Genomic DNA, 11,806 nt, shown 5'->3' with positions numbered 1-11,806 from the left:
ATCCTACCCAGGATACCGACCTAACAGGTCACTAGCATAGCACCTCCCTATCTCTCAAGATACCAATCTCAATCAGGCCTCTAAAATATACCATCCTAACTCTTAGGATGCAAACATATCACAGCAGCAACATAACAACAACATAGCAACAACTACCCGGATCTCAATCCGATAAGGGCCGGCCTTGGTGCCTTAGACCCTGTTGATATAGTGAAGATAACTCACCTCGAAACTGCCGACTGAACAGATAACCCAAGCTGCTCCGATCACTGATACGATCTCCACCACTGGACAACCACCAATGCACTGAACTCAAAACAATAATCAAAAATTACCAAAATACCCCTGGAAACCACTGTTCAACCCTCGGTCAAAGACAAGGTCAAAGTCAACCCCTGACTGACCTTACTCGCCGAGTCAACCCGATGACTCGCCGAGTTCCCATACTCAGAACTTCCCCAATCCGCGACTCGACTTGCCGAGTCACCCCGAGACTCGCTGAGTCCAACAACTCTGAGTCCACTCGCATACAACTCACCAAGTCATCCCTTGACTCACCGATTCTCGACTCAACCAGAGAATATCGGGACTCTTCGACAAGACTCGCCGAGTCTAAGGCTATCATCAACCTACTCGCCGAGTTGTTCATACAACTCGCCGAGTTCCAGGCCATCTTCATCCAACTTGCCGAGTTGTTCTTCCAACTCGTCGAGTTCCTGCTCATCTTCAAGCAACTCGTCGAGTACACCTATGTGACTCGCCGAGTACCACCGGTCTGAATCCATATAGAAGCATTCCAGGCCATGCAATTGCTCCAAAACATAGATCTAGCCTCCTACAACTCATCCATCACGTAAAGTGGCAAACTTTACGTGAATCCAAAGAGATCTATGCATTTTGCACATTAGGGCTAAGGTTTGGGACATGATAGCTTCATCCAACACTCAACACATGGACTTTCATGCATTCCAACTCTTCTCCACTCCAGATCTGAGGTAGCAACCTCAGATCCAACCTCTAAACTCCAAAACATCCCAAGATATGATCTCAAATACCCCCAAAATGATGCATCTAAGAAATAGCAGCTCAAAAACGAGATATTACCTCAAAAGAACGCCCCAACTGCAATGAAACTCGAATCCAAGCAAAGCCCCTTGCTCCAAGCCTCTTATCCTTCAAGATCTCTTCAACAACCACCTCTCCAAGCTCCAATTTGCTCAACAATGGGGGTTTCTCCACGAAATTAGGATTTCTGGGACTCAAGGGGTGATAAGGAGGCTGGGGGAATGGATGTTATGTTCTTTATATAGGGCTCAACCCCGAGAAGTAGGGTTTTCTCCACTCAGCGCCTACTCGCCGAGTCCATCTCACTGACTCGCCTAGTCGGCTACTTAACATGCGACCAAGTCGCAACTCTACTCGCCGAGTCCATCCATGGACTCGCCGAGTCGCCTTTTCCCAAATTACTCTTTTAGCCCCTTCAACTCTACTCTTGCTATTTCGGGGTGTTACAGATTGTATGGTATGCGGTATTATGGGGGAACTCACTAAGCTTCGTGCTTACATATTACAGTTTTGTTTTCAGGTACCTCTTCTTCGAAGGGGAAGGTGCTGGCGCGGTAGCGGCACATCATACACACACATTGTTTTCCGCACCATGAGTTATTCTGGGATTTGTACTCTAACATTATGGTTGTTTTCATGTTTTGGTTTTCGGACACGAAATATGTTTATGAAATGATGGAATCAAAGGATGTTTAATCACAAATGTTTTCCAAAGTGATGATTTAAAAATGAAATTTTTGGTCGTGAAAATTGGGTTGTTACAAAGGCCGAGTCTTGTTGTAGAACTTGATGTCTCCAAGGCCAAGGAGGAATCGATGTCACTACGGCTAGGGGTGTTCGTTTGGATGGATCGGTCTGATCCAATCCAATCAAGTGAATCCAAATTGATTTTGTTTTCAAAACATGGATCTGAATGGTCCAAACTAAATTCAAATATGATCTGATCCGATCCAATTACAATTCGGTTGGATCGGTTTTTATAATTCGGTTTTTAAAAACTAAAACGTTTTAAAACGACATATAATTATATTATTACCAAATTTTACACAAGAAGCAAAAACAAATTATTTAGTAATGATTTGAAATTTTTAAACAATTATTAATAAGGTATATTATATTTTAATATTTTATAGATAACTTTTTTTGAGAGAAAAAGCATATTAATATATTTTTATTAGGTGAAACTTTTTAAACCTATTTCATTAAATAAATTACAAAATTGATAAATAATTATAGATATATATTAAAAATAAATAAACAATAAATTGTTATTCGGTTTTTTTGGACTATTTGGTACTTATTTGATAAACAAAAACCAATCCAAAATCCAAAATAATAATTCGGATTTATCGAAAACCAATCTGAAAATCCAAACCAAATAGTCTAATACAAATTGTCCAATTTGATAATTCGGTTTTATCCAAATATTGAACAACCGTAACTACGGCTGTGGAAATCGAAAATCCAAACCAAATAGTCCAATACAAATTGTTCAATTTGATAACTCGGTTTTATCAAAAATACTAAGCATCCGTAACTATGGTTGTGGAAATCGATTTCACAAAGGGTTGTTGAGCGATCGAACCTTGAAACACCCTAGAGAGGTTCCTTGCTTCACTCCCTCCCGTTAAATGATTTTGAAAAATCTAAGACTTATTTTACCCTTAATCCACATAAGAATAAAAAAAATGTTATGCCATTGCTTAATGTCCATTAATTAATTTTATCAGGTCATTTTTTTCATTGAACATATAGATATAGATGTTGGTTAACAGTAGATGGGATTAGAGAAAAAAAAAGTATATTTTTTTTTTCATTGAACATATATAGATATTAGGGGTGAGCATTTGGACCGGTGGATCGGACCGTTTTTTTGGACCCCCGGGTCAGTTCTCGGTTCTAAGTTTTCTTTCTGGTTCGGTCCGGTTTTTTTTCCGGTTCGGTCCGGTTTTTACCGGGTTTAGAACCTGTTGGACATGATTAAGATTTATGTGGCGTTTTTTAAACACATATAACTCATTCGTTTTAAGTCGGATTGACCTGCGGTTTTTTCCAACATTTAGTTTACAGTTTGTAAATGAATTTAGACTATAATTTTGTTTATTTTGGTATTATATTCACCGTGTTACAATCCTTCAAAGTAGAGCTATCGAAGCTGAAAAATTCAGCTTTTCAACAACATTTTGTAATCTGTGACGTTTTTTAAACACCCATAACTCATCCGTTTTAAGTCGGATTGACCGAAGATTTTTTCCAACATTTAGTTTACAGTTTGTAGATGAGTTTAGACTATAATTTTGTTTATTTTGGTATTATATTCACTGAGTTACAATCCTTCAAAGTAGAGTTATCAAAGCTGAAAAAAATTAGCTTTTCAGCAAAATTTTGTAATCTGTGACGTTTTTTAAACACTTATAACTCATTCGTTTTAAGTCGGATTGACCTTCGGTTTTTTCCAACATTTAGTTTACAGTTTGTAGATGAATTTAGACTATAATTTTGTTTATTTTGGTATTATATTCACTGAGTTACAATCCTTCAAAGTAGAGATATCAAAACTGAAATATTTCAGCTTTTTAGTATTATTTTATACTATAATTTCGAGTCCGCGTTTAGCACAGGTGGTAGAGTTGTAAGTGAGTATCAGACTAGTTCATCGACATTGATAGTTGAAGCTTTCTTATGCACCCAAGATTGGGTGATAATGTTTACAAATCCGATAGTTGACAACGTTGATGACATCTTGAACGATGATGATATAGCTTTGGGTAAAAAAATGTTTACAATCTTTATTGAACGATAATGTTTACAATCTTTATTCTTTTTTATACAGTTATTACTTTTTATTAAATACTAACAACATTTTCATTTGTGTTTATGTAGAGATTGCACAAGCTTTAAATATGTTACATATGGATGACAATGATATGGGGAAGAGGCCAATGGAAGATTAGATTATGAGTTTATGAAATTTGTTAGTTTGATTGATTTTAAAGTTTAAACTATGATTTTTGTTGTTACGGTAATACTTTTGTATGTTTGTATTAAAATTGTTTAACTTTTGTTGGTAAACTTGATTTATATGTTAGTTGCTTTTATTTGGAAAATTAATTTTTGCAAATTTCAAGTTATAATATTATACATCAATGTAGATTAGTTAGGCATGAAATGGAAACATATTAATTTTGCAAGTTATAATATTATACATCAATGTAGATTACTTATTATATTCTATGCAATTAAAGTTGTACCAGTCCAAACGGGTCCAAAAACCGGAAAACCCAGACCTGGACCCGGACACGAACACGACTCATCCGGTTCGGTCTATGGTCCACAAAATTCTCCATAACCGGTCCGGTCCAAGAGCCGGTCCAGTCCGGGCCGGGCCAGTCCAGATGCTCACCCCTAAAAGATATAGATGTTGGTTACCAATAGGTGGGATTAGAGAAAAAAAATATATTTTGTTGGTGTTTTTTTATATAAAGCCTTGAATTAATTGAATGGTGTGTTTTAAACATACAAAAAGTTGAGGGTGTTTTATAGGGTTTTTTTAAAGATATTTCCCTTATAAGTCATTTTCCTTTGGATTCTTTAATAATTAAAATAGAGAAATGAGAAATTAAATATCCTCATACTTTTTTTCTTACATATCTTCCTACCCAATGAAATGATAACATATGTAACATTTAGTGCTAATTTAATAAGATTTAATGATATTTTAAGATCCTAATATGACACATGTCATCATTTAAATGGATAGAAAGAATAATAAGATTAAAAGATACGAGGATATATACTTTCTCTAGAAAAATATATCTATCCAGTCCACTGGATTAAAGTCTTACCCGTCAATTCCACTAGATTAGTATTAATACATGCCCATAAAACTACTTATAATAACTATTTTCGGAACAACAAAAATCAAATTAGTAATAGTGAGGACGATGTGCGTGATGAAACACTGGATACGCATGATTCATTATCTGGGGTTGATGCATGTACATGTTATCATGCACCATCACATTCCCCATCCCACTATGAACGCTCTGATCATTCCTGTTCATCATCGGCAAACTTGATCCATGATCATGGAAAGTTGGCATAATTCCGCCATTAAAGCTTCCACCAAAACCTCCATGTAATTGACTACCTTCAAGGTCAATAAAACCAGAACTATTCTCTCCCATTAGACTTCCATTACCTCTATCAACCCATCCAATGTGTCGATGATTATTCTCCATATCCATTCCATGCTTCAGATACCTTTCAAAAGCCATCTGCTCTTCCAGACCAGTACGATGATAACCAGGAGGAGTCAACATACGTTGACTTTTTGGAGCATTCAGACTTGCGATCAGATTTTGCATCTGGTTTTGGTTGTTTCCGCCATTGATGAAGCTTGAAAGTTGTTGGTTTTCGTTCAAATTTTCGTCACTGGTTGGCCAAAGTTCTGCATGCTTTCCTGATTTGACAAGCTTGTTGATTAGGGTTGTGGAGTCAACATCTCCAGACACTTTAACTTTTTGTTGATCTGAATCAATATCTACAGAGTAAACTCCTGCACCCATAATTTATGTGTGGAATGAGACATGATCATTATTTTAAACTTTTATTCATTAAAGATTTCAATATCATTCACTTTATGTGTTCCCTTTTCATAAACAGGCATTTTTCTTGTTGTATATCTGTATCTTTTTTTACTGTTTCTCATTAATATCTCATTAAAATAATAGGTCTAAGTTTCTTTTTAAATAATTGCTGTAGATGAAAGGGTCTGGAAGCTTAAAAGTGCTATGGACATTGAAGTATTATACAATGTTTAAGAGAAAAATAGTCAAAATATTTAACTAAAACAGAGTCAAATCAAAGACTTCTACAATACCCATTATAGAAATTGATGGGATGAAACTTTAAAAAAGCACAAACCCAAAAACATTTAAGGAAAATGTCGTTAGAAGAATTGAATGCCCATGAGAGAAAATGATCATAGCAAATACGAGTTAAAAAGCATGAAAAGTGAAGATACAAAGTGAAATCTTTACCTTCTATTTTTCTGAGTATTTTCTTGACCTTCTCCTTGCATCCATAACAATGAATGTTGACCTTGAGTTCACATGTCTGATATTAAGCAAGAAAATAAAGGAAGCTAATAAAACAGAGTATAACTTAATGAAGAAAAGAAAGAAAAAAGAATGACTAGAAATGGAGACCTTTATCTGTAAAATCTGGAAATGATCATTGATTCTTGACATGGTTTCTGGGTGAATAGAAAAAGGAACAGAACAGTTAGTTCTTGTTTTGTTCTTGTTCTTGTTGTGTTTTTTGCTATTTAGAGAAAGCTTCGAGTACAATGGTTTTCCTTCTTTTTTACAGAGAAGGTTTTGTTTGAAAAGCTTTTTGATATTGATATGAAGTACACAATGTGATGATCATATACCAAAAGAGTTACAGAGCCACCCTTTTCCTACTCCTTTTCCTACAGGAGTAGGCTGCAAAACAACCAGAAAGCACACACAAGGTGTGTGTGAGTGTGAGAGAGAGAAGAGACGGTATAATCTTGTGATTTGACCAGGGTTTGGAAGGGATGTTTGCTTCCTGCAGAAGCGTTTGTCCTCTTGTAAGTTCCAACTTTCTCTTTCTATCAGTGTAATTCATCTATAAGATTTGTTTAAATTTTATTTTGATTTATCATAATACATAAGTCAAATTGTATGGCAAAATATTGAGAAAACCATAAAAATAACTATTCTATAAGGTGACATTCATATATAGCAAAATTAATCATACATTGGGTTTTTTTTGTCGATTTTATTGAAGTATTTTTGTATTGTAAGTCATTCAAAAAGCCATTTTTCTAATAACAACGAGACTTATTGTGAAATTGATGGTCAGTTTATGTAAAGACCCAAAAAATTATTCATTTGTTAAATATTAACTTATAAATAATCATTTTTTGTGATTTTCTAAAAATAAATATACTTTTGATTAATGTTTATTTCAAAAGATGCAAAGAACCAAAAAATATATTAATTTTGGTAAATGTTATTTATAAAATAATCATTTTTGTGATATTCTAAAATTTTAAAAATCAACATATTTAAATCGATATGCTAGAATCTATTAAGAGCATTATTGTAACATTCTGTTTTCATTTTACTATGTAATTCAATATAAATGTTTGTTTGCGAAATTCAAAGTCGAAATATATCATTTTAGCCAAAGTAATCTACATAAAAGTATTACTAGATATGCATACGAACATGTGGATACAGAAAAACGTTGAAACGGAGTTCGTAGGAATAAGTTATGATTTTTCGAAGATACGAAGTGTCCAGTTTTTGTTTATAAATATAAAGTGAAAATATATTTCGATTTAGCTGATAAGAACAAAAGGAAATTGTAGTGCTCATAATTATGAAGTTGTAGATATAAAGAACGTTGAAAACGAATCTCGTGTGAGAAAGTTACGATTATCCGAAGAAAATTAGAAATTAGTTGGCAGCTGACACGTAGCAGCATCAAAGCCAGGCCTCATACCAACTACCAGCACATATGGCTACACTAGGCTCCACCCACGTAACTTCCCAATTTCCAAAATAAAATTTTCTTTTTTAAAATAAAGTAAACACTCATTTTCGTAAAATACATTCAAGTTAAAATCATTTGTTGAAGGACCATAATTCAAAATCAGAGTTATAAGAGAAAACAATATGAAATCTCGAATCATAACGGTTAGTGACGCATGTATGTACAATTCCACATTTGCAATCTGATAAGTACCTGAAAAATATTTAATCCACAACTGTAATCCAAAGCTTAGTGAGTTTCCCAAAATATCGCACACAAAAATACACATACAATGCATGCACACATGAGCTTACAGTCTGAATGGACAGCCTCACAAGGCCTACAGTACTCCTAGACCGCTCTCCTGCTGAGGTATGAAGTATTGTCCAACACAAAGCACTTAGATTCAAGTGAAGCACTTGTATGAAGCATTTTGAGTTCATTTTGAGCACTTAGAACTTAATGAAGCACTTGAGGTTCATGGAGCATGTGACAAAGGAACAAATCATCTGATATGGCTTTGGATCATTTGACAAAGGAACGGATCAAGTAACAAAGGAATGAATCTTCCAAAAGGAGGTTTGGAGCAACTTGGAGTAGTTTGGAGCAACTTGGAGTGGCTTAAAGCACTTGGAGCAACATGGAGCACTTGGAGCAACATGTAGAAGGATGTTGCGCCATCCTTAAGAATGTTGTGCCAAATGATAGCATGAAGCGCCATCATGTCTGAAGTTGCGCCAAGGTGATGGTGATCCGAGGAGATGTTGAGCCATGAAGATGTTGGTACTCCATCATGAAGGAAATTTGCGCCATGAAGGAAATGTTGCGCCATCATGGACCATCTTGGTACATGATGTGCCATTTTGATTCCTTTGTTGTGTCATTTCGATCAACATATGATTAGAATATGATCTTGCTCAAGAAATACATCATGTTGTGCCACCATGATGGATGTTGGACCATTAGTGATCATGATGCTACACATGTGCATCATGTTGCTCCACTATGGCCAAGGTGGTCCATCATGTGTGTTGTTAATGCTCATGGGTTGTATGACATGGATGAATGTTCCAGAAGATGCTGCATGGCGGAATATTATTCCTCCGTATCTCATATGGGTTTCATACTTATAGGAATTGCTTCTATAACTGATACGGAACTCAATGGAGCTATTTTAAAAATAATCTCTCATGGGTTTATTGGTGCTGCACTTTTTTCTTGGCAGGAACGAGTTATGATAAAATACGTGTTGTTTATCTCGACCAAATGGGCAAAGTAGCTATCCCCATGCCAACAATATTTGTGATCGAGTAAATAGCTCTACGAATGAATGTATTGGATCGAGTTGAAAAATGGAAAGATTTGTACAAGTTATATGTTTCGTCACCACTTTGTGCAAAAGCCTTAGGTATGAATATGTAAGATATATGTGACTCGATTGTTGAAATAGTGGTTTTCACCATTCATGGGCCTATGTGCCAACGGGCTTGGCCCGTTAGGGTTTTAGGTATGATCCTTCAAGTATAAATAACAAGGTTCTAAATAACATAAGGCATGACTTGGCGGCAATGTCAAGCCTTAAGCTTTTTTGAATCTTGGCGAGCCATATCGTTTTCACTATTCATGGGCCTATGTGCCAATTACCCATCCTCGTTATCTTCTTTATTTCTTAAGGATCTACCCTAAGAATCATCTATCATTCACTCATTTATTCCTAAAGAATAGGCACGAAGTCCATCGTTGCCAATGATACATCTGTCAATGTTATCTATTAAGCACAACTGCCAATATTATCATTTGGGCACAGCTGCCAGAGTTGTGACATTCTCTATTAGGCACAGCTGTCGATATTGTCCTTTGGGCGCAGCTGCCAGTGTTATGATGTTCTCTATTAGGCGTAGTTGTCGATACTATCCTTAGAGCGTAGCTTCTAGGAGGTTTAGAGTACATCGTAGATCAAAACATCTACAGGTTGTGGCGCAGCTGCCAATGCTCATCTATAAGGTACTAAGTCCATTGCTGCCAATGTTCACCTATAGGGCACTATGTCCATACTTCCAATGTTCCTCTATATCAGCTTTCACCCCTCATCGTTCATCTACCCATTTTTTACCCAACATATTTTTATAGATATAAAATACATATACAATTTAAATCATTTAAAACATGTATAAAACGTTCATCCAACATAGATAACAAGTATACAGATCATATGCACACATAGCACTTAGTTTACATAAATACTTCATATCTATGTGTAAGATGAAAGTAACTATGCACTCACTTGTAAAAGTGATGACTCGAAATTCAAGCAGCGGTTCGCTTCTTAACAATATGATATCCTCCGACGAAACCTTGTATTATTACCACTAGATTTTAGTCTGATATTTATTGCGGCTAATTATTAGTCTAGATTAATCATTAACTCAGAGTCTACTTCATGATCTATTAATTAAGGATCAGCCAGGCAGGACAATTAGGAGGCATGACCATTTCAGCATATAGCTTTTCTGAAATCAAACAACCAAACCCAACGTGACCATTCTAGACACCTCTCCCGTAAGAAGTTCAATCAGTATAACGACTTTGAATTACTGATAAATTTTATTTATAGGTTCATAATAACGATATTATAAGTTATATTTAAAGTAGGGTAGCATAACTTACTTAGCTAGGAGTCGGGCTCTGCAGGGGTAGAACTTCGTCGCTGAATCTTTCTAAGAAAGATTCTTACAGCGCTTCAGCGCTCACCTTACTATACTAAAAACTACAGAAAGAAAAGTCGAATCATGAGGGACCGAAATGCTCGGGGGTTAAGAAGGGAAAGACTCTTGAATCAAGAGAATGGTGCAAGAAATATGAGAGCTACATGCTATTATTTATTGTGATTGAATTTTCAAAAACTACCATTCATAGTTACTTAATGACCTTATAGTTATATAAATGACTAAACACCCCTTTATAATACTATTTTAAATAGATTTAATGATATTTGTACTAAACTAATATCGAAAGTACTCAACACTAGTCTTATAGCGACCACATCGTCGATACCTTTCTAACGATATATACATATGTGTGTGTGTGTGTGTGTGTGTATATATATATATATATATATATATATATATATATATATATATATATATATATATATATACACGTATATATGATTTACACTTTATTTTAATACGTAAATGTGCTATTAAAAATTATAACTCGTTCATACGAACTCTGTTTTTGACGTTCTTTATATCCACGCATAGCTATCGACGAGATCTACAACTTTCGTTTAGACTCCGTCGGCTAATTTTGAATTTATATTTTTGTCAATATTTTTATAAAATTAAATAATTTTGCTAAAATCATAACTCTCTCGTACGGACTCTGTTTTTGGCATTCTTTTTCTCAAAATTCATATTTTAAGGAGTAATACGATTTTTATTTTGGTCGCATTAGCTAAAAGTCAACCATTATATTTGTAACTTTTTACATCGTACATTCGTTGTGCGCGGATGACTTTTATATCTTATAAAAATCATATCTAATTCATACGGATTTGGATTTCGACGAAATTTATATTTTCGGAATCGGGACGACGTATACTTCCTAAATATATAATAAAATATATGTGTTTTGGCGCACTTATTTTTACGATTTACGGACGATTCGACTAATTTTTCCTATTTTAATATATTATAATAATCCTGAAACTTTTAATATTCAAATAATTCTTCTTTATCACGTCAAATAGTTACAATTGTTAACCCTAACTATTACTTTGGTTAAGATTATTTATCCTAGATAACAAAAAAATCATTTTTAACGCTTATTTTATCTTAATTGACTAGCTTTGAATCTGCGGGTGTTACAATATGTGATTAAGACTGTTGATTGTCTCCAGGGTTGCTGATAACCACAGGACGTGTTGTTGCCCACTGGGACTGCTAATAATCTTTAGGGTTACTGATAACTATAACTTTTTATTTGTGTTGTGTTGTGTGTGATATTTTGGGAAAGTTACTAAGCTTTGTGCTTACGATTTGTGGTTTACATGTTTCAGGTTTTCATATTGTAAAGGAGGAGCATGGATCGATTGCAAATGGGGGACTTGTGTACTTGATATCTTTTAATAATACTCTAATAAATGTCTTAATATCTTGTAGTTGTGATTTAA

The 11,806-nt window shown here is 34.8% G+C and overlaps 1 protein-coding gene across 1 annotated transcript; it reads right to left on the bottom strand.

Annotated features, from left to right (window-relative positions):
• Positions 1-4,862: 4,862 nt before the first annotated feature.
• LOC111909972 (uncharacterized) lies at positions 4,863-6,477 on the bottom strand. Its single transcript, XM_023905765.3, has 3 exons — positions 6,276-6,477; positions 6,108-6,183; positions 4,863-5,623 (listed from the first exon to the last, which is right to left on the bottom strand). The coding sequence occupies exons 1-3, from the start codon at positions 6,315-6,317 to the stop codon at positions 4,992-4,994; spliced, it is 750 nt and encodes a 249-aa protein (XP_023761533.1). The 5' UTR covers positions 6,318-6,477; the 3' UTR covers positions 4,863-4,991.
• Between the last annotated feature and the right edge of the window lie 5,329 nt (positions 6,478-11,806).

This window comes from Lactuca sativa, chromosome 4 (genome assembly GCF_002870075.4).
Source record: "Lactuca sativa cultivar Salinas chromosome 4, Lsat_Salinas_v11, whole genome shotgun sequence".
NCBI classification, from domain to species: Eukaryota; Viridiplantae; Streptophyta; class Magnoliopsida; order Asterales; family Asteraceae; genus Lactuca; species Lactuca sativa.
Note: the sequence above shows the minus strand (reverse complement) of the source record. Positions and strands in the feature narration are given on the sequence as shown.

Bases quoted from the DNA above. Each gene is read 5' to 3' on its own strand.
- LOC111909972 (XM_023905765.3), bottom strand. From the start codon at position 6,317: ATGTCAAGAATCAATGATCATTTCCAGATTTTACAGATAAAG. The intron at 6,184-6,275 runs GTCTCCATTTCT...GCTTAATATCAG, and splicing joins TCCAGATTTTACAGATAAAG to ACATGTGAACTCAAGGTCAA. The intron at 5,624-6,107 runs GTAAAGATTTCA...TTATGGGTGCAG, and splicing joins AATACTCAGAAAAATAGAAG to GAGTTTACTCTGTAGATATT.